This window comes from Salvelinus fontinalis, chromosome 38 (genome assembly GCF_029448725.1).
Source record: "Salvelinus fontinalis isolate EN_2023a chromosome 38, ASM2944872v1, whole genome shotgun sequence".
NCBI classification, from domain to species: Eukaryota; Metazoa; Chordata; class Actinopteri; order Salmoniformes; family Salmonidae; genus Salvelinus; species Salvelinus fontinalis.
The window spans coordinates 8,054,580-8,074,859 of record NC_074702.1 but is presented as its reverse complement, the minus strand read 5'-3'; the positions used below and the strand labels follow the sequence as shown (position 1 = coordinate 8,074,859).

Sequence of the window (20,280 nt, the reverse complement as noted above, 5' to 3'; positions counted from 1 at the left end):
CCCTTTACTTAGATTTGTGTGTATTAGGTAGTTGTTGTGGAATTGTTAGATTACATGTTAGTTATTGCTGCACTGTCGGAACTAGAAACACAAGCATTTCGCTACACTCGCAATAACATCTGCTAATCATGTGTATGTGACCAATACAATTTGATTTGATTAATTTGATTACGGGAATGGAGTGATGTGGATGAACTGTACAAGATCTGTTTCCTCTGTTAGCATGTTATTTCTTTCTGTGTGTTTTTTTGCAGTGAGCAGTGTGGAGTGTGTGCACCTGTGTGATGCAGTGGGGCAGGCCAGGCAGTACTCCTACCACCTCAGACCCCACAGCGCTGGACAGGGCCAGGGGAAACACTGACGACTACACACACACCCTGCATGTGTCCTTTGTGGCTCAGTTGGTAGAGCATGGCGCTTCTAATGCTAGGGTACTGGGTTTGATTCCCAGGACCAGCCATATGTAAAATGTATGCACGCGTGACTGAGTTGCCTTGGATATAAGCATCTGCTAAATGGCATACACACATATAATATATATGTGTGTGTTGTCTTGAAATGACTTACCCAACTGCCTTATCATGGTGGAGTTATTGGCCAGATTGTAAACAGAGCATATATATACTGACAAGAGGGGGGCCCCAATGGTGTAACTATAGGAATATGTTTCTGCAGAGGTGGGAACTCTTAAGCCAATGAGGGCAGGTTTGCATGTGAACAATGCTGATATAACTGACTTCTCAGAGATGCCATGTGTGTCCACTTATCAGTACAGATGTAATAACCTAAATATTACAAAATGTATATTAGGTCAAATAAGACTCACTCATCAATTTGACACTCATTGACCACCATAAAAAAAATCCCCACTTGGTTTGTGTCATGCTGTATTTTCAGGCAGAGTAATAATCCCTATTCCTCTCAGATTGTACTCTCTGCCCAGTATTAACCATAGAGGAGTTCTTGGCCTGATTGTTTATACTCTCACAGGAAGACAGGACAAAGTTATGAGACGTCACAGTCATGACCTCACAAGGCGGAGTTAAATCAACCGACATGGTATGTGTGCAAGATCATTTCAACCATACAGAAAATGAACACACACACACAGATAACCTTTCCTCCCATGTGGAGAATGAAGCAGTCTGTCAACAGCCGGTCATACAGCCAGCCCACCTGCAGACGCTGACACACACGCCTGCTTGCAAACACACACTCTTCCCATCAGCCATAACACTTGTACTAGGTTGTAGTCAACTCTACCTCAGTATCTACCTGAGCAGGTTCCCACAGGCATGCATGCCCCTCCCACTTTCCCCCCTCAGCCATAATAGTAGGTACACAGATGTACACAAGGTCATTTAGGTCCAGAGGGTACGCGTGTACCTGTGCTTTCTCTGTGGGACTCTGTGGAGGGAGGTATATTTATGCATTTCATACACACTCTGTTACTCTTTAATTGTATATTATACATCACTTCCTGCCTTAAAGAGATAGTTGACTTAAAAAGTTAGCCAGATGTTTGTGGCATCTCCTCAATGGGAACTGTCACGTTAAAGATATAAACAGTGTTTCAGTGTGGATGCTGTTCACTCTGATGCACTACTGGTGAAACACTATCAGATGTCAAGGCTTTACATTTATGAATGAAAACCAACCTCAATGTTAATGTCCATGTTGTTTTTCTACTCTTTTAGAAAACTTCTCAAATAAATACATTGACAAGTTTCAGTGACTCCAGCTTTATTTTCTCTTTTTGTAATAAAAACAGTAATCAGTTGAGAAATCCTTTAATTCAATCGTGGTCTTGGAGATGCAGTGTGTGCAGGCGTTAGTTCCAACCCAGCATTGATTCAGGTGATTAGTTAAACAAGTATGTTAGTGCTGCACTGTAACTAAAGCCTGCACATCCTTTTATCTCTCCAGGACTAGTGGCAGCCACAATATTTAGCAATATGAAGAAGACAGTTGGTTTTGGGCCAAAAATAAAAGCTGAATGAGGAGGCCAGAGACCGATGGGGAAGACAGGATGTTGGGTTAGACCAGGGGGGTCAAACTCATTCCACGGACGACCGAGTGTCTGCAGGTTATTGTTTTTTCCTTTCAATTAAGACAATCAGGTGATGGGAGTTCCTTACTCATTAGTGACCTTAATTCATCCATCAAGTACAAGGGTGGAGCGAAAGCCCTCAGGCACTATGACCTCCGTGGAAGAAGTTTGACATGTGGGTTAGACAGAGTACAGAAGGGTCTGTGGTTGGTTTGGGGCCTAGGTCAGTAGATGTCTCGGAGCCCCAGGTTTCCCCGGTGAGTCGCCATGGTTACGCTGTAGCAGTACAGCAGGTCAGTCATCCACTGCTCCTTGGACTCACCTCGACAGTACCTCTGGAACACACACACCATCATTAGAACCTCAGAGAACACACACCTCACACTTACGTTTTTATTTTAACATGATACTTGTTTAAGCTTCCTTACTACCGTGAGGTCCTGTATAATGTGTTGTAGTAGAGTTGCGTTAGTCATTAGTTGACTGTGTGTTTACCGTGAGGTCCTGTATAATGTGTTGTAGTAGAGTTGCGTTAGCCAGCATGTGGTTGAGTAGGACTGTGTGTGTTTACCGTGAGGTCCTGTATAATGTGTTGTAGTAGAGTTGCGTCAGCCAGCATGTGGTTGCGTAGCACTGTGTGTTTTTACCTTGAGGTCCTGTATAATGTGTTGTAGTAGAGTTGCGTTAGCCAGTATGTGGTTGAGTAGTTGACTGTGTGTGTTTACCGTGAGGTCCTGTATAATGTGTTGTAGTAGAGTTGCGTTAGCCAGTATGTGGTTGAGTAGTTGACTGTGTGTGTTTACCGTGAGGTCCTGTATAATGTGTTGTAGTAGAGTTGCGTTAGCCAGCATGTGGTTGCGTAGCGCTGTGTGTGTTTACCGTGAGGTCCTGTATAATGTGTTGTAGTAGAGTTGCGTTAGCCAGCATGTGGTTGCGTAGCGCTGTGTGCTGCAGCAGCAGGGACAGTATCTGGGCCAGCTGAGGCAGCTCCTCCTCACACAGGTCCCTAACTCGCAACGACTGCAGAACCAACCGCAACAGCCGGGGAATGCTGCTCAGCGCTGCCACACACGCACCCCACACTGCCTCCCTGCAGGGAGAGAGAAAGGTTGGACACAATCTATACACACACGCTCCCCACACCGCCTCCCTACAGGGAAGGAAAAAGGTTACACACACACAACATGACTGCACAGAGAGGTCACACATACGCTCCCCACACCGCCTCCCTACAGGGAAGGAAAAAGGTTACACACACACACGCTCCCCACACCGCCCCCCTACAGGGAAGGAAAAAGGTTACACACACACACACAACATGATTGCACAGAGAGATCACACACACGCTCCCCACACCGCCTCCCTACAGGGAAGGAAAAAGGTTACACACACACACAACATGACTGCACAGAGAGGTCACACACACGCTCCCCACACCGCCTCCCTACAGGGAAGGAAAAAGGTTACACACACACACACAACATGATTGCACAGAGAGATCACACACACGCTCCCCACACCGCCTCCCTACAGGGAAGGAAAAAGGTTACACACACACACAACATGACTGCACAGAGAGGTCACACACACGCTCCCCACACCGCCTCCCTACAGGGAAGGAAAAAGGTTACACACACACACAACATGACTGCACAGAGAGGTCACACACACGCTCCCCACACCGCCTCCCTACAGGGAAGGAAAAAGGTTACACACACACACACAACATGACTGCACAGAGAGGTCACACACACGCTCCCCACACCGCCTCCCTACAGGGAAGGAAAAAGGTTACACACACAACATGACTGCACAGAGGTCACACACACGCTCCCCACACCGCCTCCCTACAGGGAAGGAAAAAGATTACACACACACACACAACATGACTGCACAGAGGTCACACACACGCTCCCCACACCGCCTCCCTACAGGGAAGGAAAAAGGTTACACACACACACACAACATGACTGCACAGAGAGGTCACACACACGCTCCCCACACCGCCTCCCTACAGGGAAGGAAAAAGATTACACACACACACACAACATGACTGCACAGAGGTCACACACACGCTCCCCACACCGCCCCCCTACAGGGAAGGAAAAAGGTTACACACACACACACAACATGACTGCACAGAGAGGTCACACACACGCTCCCCACACCGCCTCCCTACAGGGAAGGAAAAAGGTTACACACACACACACACACAACATGACTGCACAGAGAGGTCACACACACGCTCCCCACACCGCCTCCCTACAGGGAAGGAAAAAGGTTACACACACACACACACAACATGACTGCACAGAGGGGTCACACACACGCTCCCCACACCGCCTCCCTACAGGGAAGGAAAAAGGTTACACACACACACAAGCTCCCCACACCGCCTCCCTACAGGGAAGGAAAAAGGTCACACACACACACACACACACACACAACATGACTGCACAGAGAGGTCACACACAGGCTACCTCTTGTGGTTGTTCTCTGAGGCGGTGTCCTGCTGTAGGGTCAGTAGCAGAGAAAGTAGGCTGAGGCAGCAGCGGGACAGGAACCTCAGCAGAGGTTCACTGGGGAGGAAGGACAGGTCCAACAGTCTGGCCACCGCTCTCAACAACCCTGCTGCCATACTGTCTGGTACCACAGCCAGACCAGTCTGGGAGGGAGAGACACAGTTACACACACACACACACACACACACACACAGTAATGAGTACACACAAGTACACCATCTCACCAGGTTCTTGCAGATGCCGTTCTGCAGCACATCAAAGCACTGTGAACGAGACCCCAGCGTCTCCAAGCAGTGGCACACTTCCTGTGGGCGGGACATAGACAGTGGTTAAGATCACTTCCTGCTGTTTTAAAGGTCATATTTCACAACATTAATATCATTCCTATCGGAGTGTCTCCCGAGTAGCGCAGTGGTCTAAGGCACTGCATCTCAGTAGGCTGGACACATGACATTTTTAACAATGCTTTTTTCTAATAGAAACAAGTTAATTGCATCTGCGGTGGAGCCCAATTTCATAATATTACCATATATATAATAATTAATTACCACATATATGCCCACTGCACTGAGGCTAGATAACACGGTCACCACTGATAAGTCCGCGATAATCGAAAACTTCAACAAACATTTCTCAATGGCTGGCCATGCCTTCCACCTGGCGACTCCAACCTTGGCCAGCAGCCCCGCCCGGCCCGCTGCTACTCGCCCAAGCGTCCCCAGCTTCTCCTTTACCCATATCCAGATGGCAGATGTTCTGAAAGAGCTGGAAAACCTGGACCCATACAAATCAGCTGGGCTTGACAATCTGGACCCCCTATTTCTGAAACTGTCCGCCGCCATTGTCGCACCCCCTATTACCAGCCTGTTCAACCTCTCCTTCGTATCATCTGAGATCCCCAAGGATTGGAAAGCTGCCGCTGTCATTCCCCTCTTCAAAGGGGGAGACACCCTGGACCCAAACTGTTACAGACCTATATCCATCCTGCCCTGCCTAGCTAAGGTCTTCGAAAGCCAAGTCAACAAACAGATCACTGACCATCTCGAATCCCACCGTACCTTCTCCGCTGTGCAATCCGGTTTCCGAGCCGGTCACGGGTGCACCTCAGCCACGCTCAAGGTACTAAACGATATCATAACCGCCATCGATAAAAGACATTACTGTGCAGCCGTCTTCATCGACCTGGCCAAGGCTTTCGACTCTGTCAATCACCATATTCTTATCGGCAGACTCAATAGCCTCGGTTTTTCTAATGACTGCCTTGCCTGGTTCACCAACTACTTTGCAGACAGAGTTCAGTGTGTCAAATCGGAGGGCATGTTGTCCGGTCCTCTGGCAGTCTCTATGGGGGTACCACAGGGTTCAATTCTCGGGCCGACTCTTTTCTCTGTATACATCAATGATGTTGCTCTTGCTGCGGGCGATTCCCTGATCCACCTCTACGCAGACGACACCATTCTGTATACTTCCGGCCCTTCCCTGGAAACTGTGCTATCTAACCTCCAAATGAGCTTCAATGCCATACAACACTCTTTCCGTGGCCTCCAACTGCTCTTAAATGCTAGTAAAACCAAATGCATGCTTTTCAACCGTTCGCTGCCTGCACCCGCACGCCCGACTAGCATCACCACCCTGGACGGTTCCGACCTAGAATATGTGGACATCTATAAGTACCTAGGTGTCTGGCTAGACTGCAAACTCTCCTTCCAGACTCATATCAAACATCTCCAATCCAAAATCAAATCTAGAGTCGGCTTTCTATTCCGGAACAAAGCCTCCTTCACTCACGCCGCCAAACTTACCCTAGTAAAACTGACTATCCTACCGATCCTCGACTTCGGCGATGTCATCTACAAAATAGCTTCCAATACTCTACTTAGCAAACTGGATGCAGTTTATCACAGTGCCATCCGTTTTGTTACTAAAGCACCTTATACGACCCACCACTGCGACCTGTATGCCCTAGTCGGCTGGCCCTCGCTACATGTTCGTCGTCAGACCCACTGGCTCCAGGTCATCTACAAGGCTATGCTAGGTAAAGTGCCGCCTTATCTCAGTTCACTGGTCACGATGGCTACACCCACCCGTAGCACGCGCTCCAGCAGGTGTATCTCACTGATCATCCCTAAAGCCAAAACCTCATTTGGACGCCTTTCCTTCCAGTTCTCTGCTGCCTGCGACTGGAACGAATTGCAAAAATCTCTGAAGTTGGAGACTTTTATCTCCCTCAACAACTTTAAAAATCTGCTATCCGAGCAGCTAACCGATCGCTGCAGCTGTACATAGTCCATCTGTAAACTACCCACCCAATTTACCTACCTCACCCCCATACTGCTTTTATTTATTTACTTTTCTGCACACCAGTATCTCTTCTTGCACATGATCATCTGATGATTTATCACTCCAGTGTTAATCTGCTAAATTGTAATTATTCGATGTATTGCCTACCTCGTGCCTTTTGCACACATTGTATATAGATTATTTTTTCCTACCATGTTATTGACTTGTTTATTGTTTACTCGATGTGTAACTCTGTGTTGTTGTCTGTTCACACTGCTATGCTTTATCTTGGCCAGGTCGCAGTTGCAAATGAGAACTTGTTCTCAACTAGCCTACCTGGTTAAATAAAGGTGAAATAAAAAAAATAAAAAAAATATCCCAGCTGCCTGCCGTAGTTTTAAAGTAATCACGATAAAATAGGCCTTATTTTCGGGCATTGTTCACCCTGCCAGCTCCTATTAGTTCTATTGTACACCGTGGCACCAACTCGCCTTCCGAACGTACTAATCCCAGTTTATTGTACTGTCACAATGCCTGCTTTGCTATTGTTGGCAATAGAGACGTGCGCACATTGTTTATAGTTCAAATGTAAACAACAACAAAAAAACTCATGGAACTCTGAGGTCGTCCCATTGTTTACTATAGGGAAATATAAGTATGTCTGTCTATTTTGCCAAATATCTCGCAATGTGTTTATTTAGATTTTTTTTAAATTGGACACCATTTTAATCATGAGAATCTCCTCTTTCTAATTATGTAAGGCTGGGCAGTGTATCTCGTTGTCATTAAACGATATCCCCGAAATACCTTTTGCCCTTGTTTTCCTATGGAGAAGCATGCTGGTATATTTCGTATATTTCGCCAAATATCTCGGAATGTGTATATTTAGATTTTTTACCAATTCAGACACCATTTTAATCATGAGAATCTCCTCTTTCTAATTATGTAAGGCTGGGCAGTGTATCTCGTTGTCATTAAACGATATCCCCGAAATACCTTTTGCCCTTGTTTTCCTATGGAGAAGCATGCTGGTATATTTCGTATATTTCGCCAAATATCTCGGAATGTGTATATTTAGATTTTTTACCAATTCAGACACCATTTTAATCATGAGAATCTCCTCTCTCGAATTATGTAAGGCTGAATCTCCTCTCTTGAATCAGTTTCATCCTAATCCCAGTTTATTGTACTGTCACAATGCCTGCTTTGCTATTGTTGGCAATGGCGAACTTAGATTTTAGTGGTAAAATAAAAAGGGATAATTTTTTTGTGTGCCATTTAGGCGAAATGGAATTCTAAGCATCACTTCAGTCAAAACAGCCTCTGTGAACATTCCATTAATTTGCTATGAGCTTGCGCAAGTGTTCCAGCTTAGCCAACGTTCTTTTGCCATTTTCAGCCTTGGGTGAATTTTGACTCGTTCTATTGTCCAGCCTAATCTCAGTACAAGAGGCGTCACAACAGTCCCTGGTTCGAATCCAGGCTGTATCACATCCAGCCGTGATTGGGAGTCCCATAGGACGTCCGGGTTTGGCCCTCCTTGTAAATAAGAATTTATTCTTAACCTCCCCTCCACATCCACCAGATACCTCTCCTCCACATCCACCAGATACCTCTCCTCTCCATCCACCAGATACCTCTCCTCCACATCCACCAGATACCTCTCCTCCGCTCCACATCCACCAGATACCTCTCCTCTCCATCCACCAGATACCTCTCCTCCACATCCACCAGATACCTCTCCTCCACATCCACCAGATACCTCTCCTCCACATCCACATCCACCAGATACCTCTCCTCCGCTCCACATCCACCAGATACCTCTCCTCTCCTCCACATCCACCAGATACCTCTCCTCTCCTCCACATCCACCACATACCTCTCCTCTCCTCCACATCCACCAGATACCTCTCCTCTCCTCCACATCCACCAGATACCTCTCCTCTCCTCCACATCCACCAGATACCTCTCCTCCACATCCACCAGATACCTCTCCTCCCCTCCACAAGATACCTCTCCTCTCCTCCACATCCACCAGATACCTCTCCTCCACATCCACCAGATACCTCTCCTCCCCTCCACAAGATACCTCTCCTCTCCTCCACATCCACCAGATACCTCTCCTCCACATCCACCAGATACCTCTCCTCCGCTCCACATCCACCAGATACCTCTCCTCTCCTTCACATCCACCAGATACCTCTCCTCTCCTTCACATCCACCAGATACCTCTCCCCTCCTTCACATCCAACAGATTCCTCTCCCCTCCTTCACATCCAACAGATTCCTCTCCCCTCCTCCACATCCACCAGATACCTCTCCTCTCCATCCACCAGATACCTCTCCTCTCCTCCACATCTGCCAGATACCTCTCCTTCCCTCCACATCCACCAGATACATCTCCTCTCCTCCCCTCCACATCCACCAGATACCTCTCCTCCCCTCCACATCCACCAGATACCTCTCCTCCCCTCCACATCCACCAGATACCTCTCCTCTCCTCCACATCCACCAGATACCTCTCCTTCCCTCCACATCCACCAGATACCTCTCCTCCACATCCACCAGATACCTCTCCTCCACATCCACCAGATACCTCTCCTCCCCTCCACATCCACCAGATACCTCTCCTCCCCTCCACATCCACCAGATACCTCTCCTCCACATCCACCAGATACCTCTCCTCCCCTCCACATCCACCAGATACCTCTCCTCCCCTCCACATCCACCAGATACCTCTCCTCCACATCCACCAGATACCTCTCCTCCACATCCACCAGATACCTCTCCTCTCCTCTCCATCCACCAGATACCTCTCCTCCCCTCCACCAGATACCTCTCCTCCCCTCCACCAGATACCTCTCCTCCACATCCACCAGATACCTCTCCTCCACATCCACCAGATACCTCTCCTCCACATCCACCAGATACCTCTCCTCCACATCCACCAGATACCTCTCCTCCCCTCCACCAGATACCTCTCCTCTCCTCCACCAGATACCTCTCCTCTCCTCCACCAGATACCTCTCCTCTCCTCCACATCCACCAGATACCTCTCCTCTCCTCCACATCCACCAGATACCTCTCCTCTCCTCTCCATCCACCAGATACCTCTCCTCCCCTCCACCAGATACCTCTCCTCCACATCCACCAGATACCTCTCCTCCACATCCACCAGATACCTCTCCTCTCCTCCACATCCACCAGATACCTCTCCTCTCCTCCACATCCACCAGATACCTCTCCTCTCCTCCACATCCACCAGATACCTCTCCTCTCCTCCACATCCACCAGATACCTCTCCTCCACCAGATACCTCTCCTCCACCAGATACCTCTCCTCCACCAGATACCTCTCCTCCACCAGATACCTCTCCTCCACATCCACCAGATACCTCTCCTCTCCTCCCCTCCAAATCCACCAGATACCTCTCCTCTCCTCCACATCCACCAGATACCTCTCCTCCACATCCACCAGATACCTCTCCTCTCCTCCCCTCCACATCCACCAGATACCTCTCCTCTCCTCCACATCCACCAGATACCTCTCCTCCACCAGATACCTCTCCTCCCCTCCACATCCACCAGATACCTCTCCTCCACATCCACCAGATACCTCTCCTCTCCTCTCCATCCACCAGATACCTCTCCTCTCCTCTCCATCCACCAGATACCTCTCCTCTCCTCTCCATCCACCAGATACCTCTCCTCTCCTCCACCAGATACCTCTCCTCCACATCCACCAGATACCTCTCCTCCCCTCCACCAGATACCTCTCCTCTCCTCCACATCCACCAGATACCTCTCCTCTCCTCCCCATCCACCAGATACCTCTCCTCTCCTCCACATCCACCAGATACCTCTCATCCACCAGATACCTCTCCTCCACATCCACCAGATACCTCTCCTCTCCTCCACATCCACCAGATACCTCTCCTCCACATCCACCAGATACCTCTCCTCTCCTCTCCATCCACCAGATACATCTCCTCTCCTCTCCATCCACCAGATACATCTCCTCCACATCCACCAGATACCTCTCCTCTCCTCCACATCCACCAGATACCTCTCCTCTCCTCCACATCCACCAGATACCTCTCCTCCACATCCACCAGATACCTCTCCTCTCCTCCACATCCACCAGATACCTCTCCTCCCCTCCACATCCACCAGATACCTCTCCTCCCCTCCACATCCACCAGATACCTCTCCTCCCCTCCACCAGATACCTCTCCTCCCCTCCACCAGATACCTCTCCTCCCCTCCACATCCACCAGATACCTCTCCTCTCCTCCACATCCACCAGATACCTCTCCTCTCCTCCACATCCACCAGATACCTCTCCACCACATCTACCAGATACCTCTCCTCCACATCCACCAGATACCTCTCCTCTCCTCCACATCCACCAGATACCTCTCCTCTCCTCCACATCCACCAGATACCTCTCCTCTCCTCCACATCCACCAGATACCTCTCCTCTCCTCCACATCCACCAGATACCTCTCCTCCCCTCCACATCCACCAGATACCTCTCCTCCACATCCACCAGATACCTGTCCTCCCCTCCACCAGATACCTCTCCTCCCCTCCACATCCACCAGATACCTCTCCTCTCCTCCACATCCACCAGATACCTCTCCTCTCCTCCACATCCACCAGATACCTCTCCTCTCCTCCACATCCACCAGATACCTCTCCTCTCCTTCACATCCAACAGATTCCTCTCCCCTCCTCCACATCCACCAGATACCTCTCCTCTCCTCCACATCCACCAGATACCTCTCCTCTCCTCCACATCCACCACATACCTCTCCTCTCCTCCACATCCACCAGATACCTCTCCTCTCCTCCACATCCACCAGATACCTCTCCTCTCCTCCACATCCACCAGATACCTCTCCTCTCCTCCACATCCACCAGATACCTCTCCTCTCCTCCACATCCACCAGATACCTCTCCTCCCCTCCACATCCACCAGATACCTCTCCTCCACATCCACCAGATACCTCTCCTCCCCTCCACCAGATACCTCTCCTCTCCTCCACATCCACCAGATACCTCTCCTCCCCTCCACATCCACCAGATACCTCTCCTCCACATCCACCAGATACCTCTCCTCCCCTCCACCAGATACCTCTCCTCCCCTCCACATCCACCAGATACCTCTCCTCTCCTCCACATCCACCAGATACCTCTCCTCTCCTCCACATCCACCAGATACCTCTCCACCACATCCACCAGATACCTCTCCTCCCCTCCACATCTACCAGATACCTCTCCTCTCCTCCACATCTACCAGATACCTCTCCTCCACATCCACCAGATACCTCTCCTCCACATCCACCAGATACCTCTCCTCCACATCCACCAGATACCTCTCCTCCACATCCACCAGATACCTCTCCACCAGATACCTCTCCTCCACATCCACCAGATACCTCTCCTCTCCTTCACATCCACCAGATACCTCTCCTCTCCATCCACCAGATACCTCTCCTCTCCTCCACATCCACCAGATACCTCTCCTCCCCTCCACATCCACCAGATACCTCTCCTCCACATCCACCAGATACCTCTCCTCCCCTCCACATCTACCAGATACCTCTCCATCCACCAGATACCTCTCCTCCACATCCACCAGATACCTCTCCTCCACATCCACCAGATACCTCTCCTCCCCTCCACCAGATACCTCTCCTCTCCTCCACATCCACCAGATACCTCTCCTCTCCTCCACATCCACCAGATACCTCTCATCCACCAGATACCTCTCCTCCACATCCACCAGATACCTCTCCTCTCCTCCACATCCACCAGATACCTCTCCTCCACATCCACCAGATACCTCTCCTCTCCTCTCCATCCACCAGATACATCTCCTCTCCTCTCCATCCACCAGATACATCTCCTCCACATCCACCAGATACCTCTCCTCTCCTCCACATCCACCAGATACCTCTCCTCTCCTCCACATCCACCAGATACCTCTCCTCCACATCCACCAGATACCTCTCCTCTCCTCCACATCCACCAGATACCTCTCCTCCCCTCCACATCCACCAGATACCTCTCCTCCCCTCCACATCCACCAGATACCTCTCCTCCCCTCCACCAGATACCTCTCCTCCCCTCCACCAGATACCTCTCCTCCCCTCCACATCCACCAGATACCTCTCCTCTCCTCCACATCCACCAGATACCTCTCCTCTCCTCCACATCCACCAGATACCTCTCCACCACATCTACCAGATACCTCTCCTCCACATCCACCAGATACCTCTCCTCTCCTCCACATCCACCAGATACCTCTCCTCTCCTCCACATCCACCAGATACCTCTCCTCTCCTCCACATCCACCAGATACCTCTCCTCTCCTCCACATCCACCAGATACCTCTCCTCCCCTCCACATCCACCAGATACCTCTCCTCCACATCCACCAGATACCTGTCCTCCCCTCCACCAGATACCTCTCCTCCCCTCCACATCCACCAGATACCTCTCCTCTCCTCCACATCCACCAGATACCTCTCCTCTCCTCCACATCCACCAGATACCTCTCCTCTCCTCCACATCCACCAGATACCTCTCCTCTCCTTCACATCCAACAGATTCCTCTCCCCTCCTCCACATCCACCAGATACCTCTCCTCTCCTCCACATCCACCAGATACCTCTCCTCTCCTCCACATCCACCACATACCTCTCCTCTCCTCCACATCCACCAGATACCTCTCCTCTCCTCCACATCCACCAGATACCTCTCCTCTCCTCCACATCCACCAGATACCTCTCCTCTCCTCCACATCCACCAGATACCTCTCCTCTCCTCCACATCCACCAGATACCTCTCCTCCCCTCCACATCCACCAGATACCTCTCCTCCACATCCACCAGATACCTCTCCTCCCCTCCACCAGATACCTCTCCTCTCCTCCACATCCACCAGATACCTCTCCTCCCCTCCACATCCACCAGATACCTCTCCTCCACATCCACCAGATACCTCTCCTCCCCTCCACCAGATACCTCTCCTCCCCTCCACATCCACCAGATACCTCTCCTCTCCTCCACATCCACCAGATACCTCTCCTCTCCTCCACATCCACCAGATACCTCTCCACCACATCCACCAGATACCTCTCCTCCCCTCCACATCTACCAGATACCTCTCCTCTCCTCCACATCTACCAGATACCTCTCCTCCACATCCACCAGATACCTCTCCTCCACATCCACCAGATACCTCTCCTCCACATCCACCAGATACCTCTCCTCCACATCCACCAGATACCTCTCCACCAGATACCTCTCCTCCACATCCACCAGATACCTCTCCTCTCCTTCACATCCACCAGATACCTCTCCTCTCCATCCACCAGATACCTCTCCTCTCCTCCACATCCACCAGATACCTCTCCTCCCCTCCACATCCACCAGATACCTCTCCTCCACATCCACCAGATACCTCTCCTCCCCTCCACATCTACCAGATACCTCTCCATCCACCAGATACCTCTCCTCCACATCCACCAGATACCTCTCCTCCACATCCACCAGATACCTCTCCTCCACATCCACCAGATACCTCTCCTCTCCTCCACATCCACCAGATACCTCTCCTCTCCATCCACCAGATACCTCTCCTCCACATCCACCAGATACCTCTCCTCCGCTCCACATCCACCAGATACCTCTCCTCTCCATCCACCAGATACCTCTCCTCCACATCCACCAGATACCTCTCCTCTCCATCCACCAGATACCTCTCCTCCACATCCACCAGATACCTCTCCTCTCCATCCACCAGATACCTCTCCTCTCCATCCACCAGATACCTCTCCTCTCCATCCACCAGATACCTCTCCTCCACATCCACCAGATACCTCTCCTCCACATCCACCAGATACCTCTCCTCTCCATCCACCAGATACCTCTCCTTCACACTCCCTTTTCCTAGAAATGAAAGGGTTAAGCGAGGCTGCGTAATGGGGGCTGACGTGGCAGATCTGACAATCTTTTTAAACATTGTTTTATGAGCCCAAACAATCAGGAAGTGTCTCTGTGTGTAAGGAGGGCCAAATCCAATAGTAGTAATGGCATTATGGAGGGATGGAATTAGAGGACAAATGAAGGAGAGGCACACGTCACTCTCTAATCAACATCACCCACAACCATTCATCAGACAAACCACATTACACCACACGTGCAAATGTCTACTTAGTTATTTTTTATATCTAACAGATGGTCTTTCTCCACACATCCAAGAGATACATAACAGGTTGGGGCCAACAAGTACAATATAATATGTCGTTTTTAGTGCTCCCTACATCTTCTCTATGTCACTGCTCACACACACACACTGTAGAGAGCGACAGAGGGGTACAGGTGAGACGAGAGGGCATCACACAAACTTTCAGAGGTGAGAAACAATGTTAAGCTTTTCCTCATTAACTTCAAATCAAAACCCAATTTGTCATTACGTTCTAATGAAATGAGGTTCGTTCAATGTGTTAGAATGTGTGTGTGCGCCAGCCCCCAGACCTGTGCACCTGTTGGCATTCTCTCCTCCATTAAAAACAATCCTGTCTCATTAGTGGAATCAGAGCAGACATGGTCCGTCCCCTATTCCCGTCCCTCCCCAACCCTCAGTCTGATTGACTCAGACATGGCGATGAGATGACCAGGATCTCAGGCTCTAATTGAAGAGCTGAATTAGTGATTATAGCCCCCCCCCTCCCCTCCACACACACACCTCTTGCTTCGGGGCACGTTTCCTTTAACGGTAATTTCCGAGCACAAATGTCACACTCCCGTAATGCCACAGGCTCTCATTAGCATTTCTACATTTCCACAGTGCCCGATAACCACGCAGACACAGCCTGCGCAACGCGATAAAGGTTCCCCTCTTGGCCAGCGTGGCCAGATAAAGCATCCCCCCTCTGAGCCCTGTGTGTGACACCAGGGGGAACTAAATAACTGACACAGTGTCCAGAACACCTCTCTCACAAGTACACTACACTGGCAGAAGTGCTCAGTCTCCATCTCGGTTGCTGTCTTTCTCTTTTCACATTTTACACTCCATCTTGACCTCTCATTCATCGTCTCTTCCTGTTTCTGTCACAACAGTCACTTATAAAGCCCTGCTAGGTGTTCTGAGTGAGGTGTGTCCTGACCTCCACCACGTCCCAGTGGTGTGTGAATTGCTCCAGGGGGGTGGGGTAGAGGCTGAGGGGGGAGAGGGGGGAGGGAGGGAGCACGCTCTCATCCCCAGCCTCCTGCAGGGTGGCCAGCTCATCAGACGAAAACCCTGAAGGAGAGAAAGATTGGTCAGTTTTCTTGGAGTGTACTTCTTCACGAACCTGAAGATTCATCACATCTGTTGACCAGATCCCAGTGAGACAGGAAGTATGAGGGCAGAGCCTGACCTGTGAGGGTGGAGAACAGGAAGCTGATGTAGTCAACATCACGCAGGGTTGTGTCCTGAGACCCTACTGACCAGCCACTCAAAGAGGACCTGAAACGCACACAGGTTACAATGGAGTGAGAGAGGACGGTCTGGAGTGTTGGTGGAGTGATAGAGCATAACAAAAGTGCTCTTACAGGATGGAGGATTGTTCCGGTTAGTTTTCTGACGATATGGATCACACTTATGTCCATTTCTGTATGCTTACCTGGAACTGACCACATTAAACAAATTGAGTTTCCCCGAGCAGAGAGAGAGTGTGTCTGTGCGCAGGGTGGGGTGAGGAGGACGAAAGGGTTAGAGTTAAACAAATTGTGTGTGTTTGTGTGTCTGCGCTCAAGTTGGGGGTGTAGAGGAAGGGGGGGGGGGGCCAGATAAATACATGGTGTGTTCTGTAACATTAGAGACACGTGACCTAACAGGACAATATTCCCATCCTTCCATGACGTCTCTGCCACATTCCACTGCCCCAACCCCTAGACGTACACACACTGCCCCAACCCCTAGACGCACGCACACTGCCCCAACCACAAGACGTACGCACACTGCCCCAACCCCTAGACGCACGCACACTGCCCCAACCCCAAGACGCACGCACACTGCCCCAGCCCCTAGACGCACGCACACTGCCCCAACCCCTAGACGCACGCACACTGCCCCAACCCCTAGACGCACGCACACTGCCCCAACCCCTAGACGCACGCACACTGCCCCAACCCCTAGACGCACGCACACTGCCCCAACCCCTAGACGCACGCACACTGCCCCAACCCCTAGACGCGCGCACACTGCCCCAACCCCTAGACGCACGCACACTGCCCCAACCTCTAGACGCACGCACACTGCCCCAACCCCTAGACGCACGCACACTGCCCCAACCCCTAGACGCACGCACACTGCCCCAACCCCTAGACGCACGCACACTGCCCCAACCCCTAGACGCACGCACACTGCCCCAACCCCTAGACGCACGCACACTGCCCCAACCCCTAGACGCACGCACACTGCCCCAACCCCTAGACGCACGCACACTGCCCCAACCCCTAGACGCACGCACACTGCCCCAACCCCTAGACGCGCGCACACTGCCCCAACCCCTAGACGCACGCACACTGCCCCAACCTCTAGACGCACACACACTGCCCCAACCCCTAGACGTAAACACCCTGCCCCAACGCCTAGACGTACACACACTGCCCCAACCCCTAGTCTCTAGACGCACACACACTGCCCCAACCCCTAGACGCACACACACTGCCCCAACCCCTAGTCTCTACACGCACACACACACTGCCCCAACCCCTAGTCTCTACACACACACACTGCCCCAACCCCTAGTCTCTACGCACACACACTTCCCCAACCCCTAGTCTCTACGCACAAACACTGCCCCAACCCCTAGTCTCTACACACACACACTGCCCCAACCCCTAGACGCACACACACTGCCCCAACCCCTAGTCTCTACGCACACACTGCCCTAAACCCTAGTCTCGACGCACACACACTGCCCCAACCCCTAGTCTCTATGCACACACACTGCCCCAACCCTTAGACGCACACACACTGCCCCAACCCCTAGACGCACACACACTGCCCCAACCCCTAGACGTACACACACTGCCCCAACCCCTAGACGTACACACACTGCCCCAACCCCTAGACGTACACACACTGCCCCAACCCCTAGACGTACACACACTGCCCCAACCCCTAGACGCACACACACTGCCCCAACCCCTAGACGCACACACACTGCCCCAACCCCTAGACGCACACACACTGCCCAAACCCCTAGACGCACACACACTGCCCCAACCCCTAGACGTAAACACACTGCCCCAACGCCTAGACGTACACACACTGCCCCAACCCCTAGACGTAAACACACTGCCCCAACGCCTAGACGTACACACACTGCCCCAACCCCTAGTCTCTAGACGCACACACACTGCCCCAACCCCTAGACGCACACACACTGCCCCAACCCCTAGTCTCTACACGCACACTGCCCCAACCCCTAGTCTCTACACACACACACTGCCCCAACCCCTAGATGTACACACACTGCCCCAACCCCTAGTCTCTAGACGCACACACACTGCCCCAACCCCTAGTCTCTACACGCACACTGCCCCAACCCCTAGTCTCTACACACACACACTGCCCCAACCCCTAGTCTCTACACACACACACTGCCCCAACCCCTAGACGCACGCACACTGCCCCAACCCCTAGACGCACGCACACTGCCCCAACCCCTAGACGCACGCACACTGCCCCAACCCCTAGACGCACGCACACTGCCCCAACCCCTAGACGCACGCACACTGCCCCAACCCCTAGACGCACGCACACTGCCCCAACCCCTAGACGCACGCACACTGCCCCAACCCCTAGACGCACGCACACTGCCCCAACCCCTAGACGCACGCACACTGCCCCAACCCCTAGACGCACGCACACTGCCCCAACCCCTAGACGCACGCACACTGCCCCAACCCCTAGACGCGCGCACACTGCCCCAACCCCTAGACGCACGCACACTGCCCCAACCTCTAGACGCACACACACTGCCCCAACCCCTAGACGTAAACACACTGCCCCAACGCCTAGACGTACACACACTGCCCCAACCCCTAGTCTCTAGACGCACACACACTGCCCCAACCCCTAGACGCACACACACTGCCCCAACCCCTAGTCTCTACACGCACACACACACTGCCCCAACCCCTAGTCTCTACACACACACACTGCCCCAACCCCTAGTCTCTAAGCACACACACTTCCCTAACCCCTAGTCTCTACGCACAAACACTGCCCCAACCCCTAGTCTCTACACACACACACTGCCCCAACCCCTAGACGCACACACACTGCCCCAACCCCTAGTCTCTACGCACACACTGCCCTAAACCCTAGTCTCGACGCACACACACTGCCCCAACCCCTAGTCTCTATGCACACACACTGCCCCAACCCTTAGACGCACACACACTGCCCCAACCCCTAGACGCACACACACTGCCCCAACCCCTAGACGTACACACACTGCCCCAACCCCTAGACGTACACACACTGCCCCAACCCCTAGACGTACACACACTGCCCCAACCCCTAGACGTACACACACTGCCCCAACCCCTAGACGCACACACACTGCCCCAACCCCTAGACGCACACACACTGCCCCAACCCCTAGACGTAAACACACTGCCCCAACGCCTAGACGTACACACACTGCCCCAACCCCTAGACGTAAACACACTGCCCCAACGCCTAGACATACACACACTGCCCCAACCCCTAGTCTCTAGACGCACACACACTGCCCCAACCCCTAGACGCACACACACTGCCCCAACCCCTAGTCTCTACACGCACACTGCCCCAACCCCTAGTCTCTACACACACACACTGCCCCAACCCCTAGATGTACACACACTGCCCCAACCCCTAGTCTCTAGACGCACACACACTGCCCCAACCCCTAGTCTCTACACGCACACTGCCCCAACCCCTAGTCTCTACACACACACACTGCCCCAACCCCTAGTCTCTACACACACACACTGCCCCAACCCCTAGTCTCTACGCACACACACTGCCCCAACCCCTAGTCTCTACGCACACACACTGCCCCAACCCCTAGTCTCTACACACACACACTGCCCCAACCCCTAGACGCACACACACTGCCCCAACCCCTAGTCTCTACGCACACACTGCCCCAACCCCTAGACGCACACACACTGCCCCAACCCCTAGTCTCTACGCACACACACTGCCCCAACCCCTAGACGTCCACACACTGCCCCAACCCCTAGACGTACACACACTGCCCCAACCCCTAGACGTACACACACTGCCCCAACCCCTAAACGCACACACACTGCCCCAACCCCTAGACGCACACACACTGCCCCAACCCCTAGACGTAAACACACTGCCCCAACGCC

At 52.0% G+C, this 20,280-nt stretch overlaps 3 protein-coding genes across 4 annotated transcripts in view; 1 reads left to right on the top strand and 2 right to left on the bottom strand.

Annotated features, from left to right (window-relative positions):
- LOC129838129 (inversin-like) overlaps positions 1-1,728 on the top strand; it is a gene marked incomplete at its 5' end in the record, with an annotated part of 21,557 nt that extends 19,829 nt beyond the window's left edge. The window contains 1 exon segment of the mRNA XM_055904868.1: positions 255-1,728. Within this exon segment, the coding sequence (XP_055760843.1) occupies positions 255-361 (107 nt within the window).
- The window catches only part of LOC129838132 (testis-expressed protein 10 homolog), a 32,593-nt gene continuing 14,039 nt past the window's right edge, over positions 1,727-20,280 (bottom strand). Inside the window, exons 12-17 of the mRNA XM_055904873.1 lie at positions 16,281-16,369; positions 16,029-16,162; positions 4,797-4,877; positions 4,531-4,715; positions 2,546-3,140; positions 1,727-2,385 (exon numbers count right to left, since the gene is read on the bottom strand). Of these exons, the coding sequence (XP_055760848.1) occupies positions 2,891-3,140; positions 4,531-4,715; positions 4,797-4,877; positions 16,029-16,162; positions 16,281-16,369 (739 nt within the window). The 3' untranslated portion in view covers positions 1,727-2,385; positions 2,546-2,890. The remainder of the gene's footprint in view (positions 2,386-2,545; positions 3,141-4,530; positions 4,716-4,796; positions 4,878-16,028; positions 16,163-16,280; positions 16,370-20,280) is intronic.
- Positions 6,627-16,022, bottom strand: LOC129838131 (uncharacterized). 2 transcript variants are annotated; one of them, XM_055904871.1, is made up of 3 exons: positions 14,739-16,022; positions 9,589-14,440; positions 6,633-9,448 (listed from the first exon to the last, which is right to left on the bottom strand). In XM_055904871.1, exons 2-3 carry the CDS (start codon positions 12,115-12,117, stop codon positions 9,065-9,067), a joined length of 2,913 nt encoding a protein of 970 aa, XP_055760846.1. In that variant the 5' UTR covers positions 12,118-14,440; positions 14,739-16,022; the 3' UTR covers positions 6,633-9,064. The 2 variants fall into 2 exon arrangements, with proteins under 2 accessions (XP_055760847.1, XP_055760846.1); XM_055904872.1 differs by having other exon boundaries at positions 6,627-9,448; positions 9,589-16,022.

Excerpts from the sequence above, each read along its gene's own strand:
- LOC129838131 (XM_055904871.1), bottom strand. The coding sequence starts at position 12,117 with ATGTGGAGGGGAGGAGAGGTATCTGGTGGATGTGGTGGAGAGGTATCT. Across the intron at positions 9,449-9,588 it reads CTGGTGGATGTGGAGGAGAG|GTATCTGGTGGATGTGGAGG; the intron begins GTATCTGGTGGA and ends AGGGGAGGAGAG.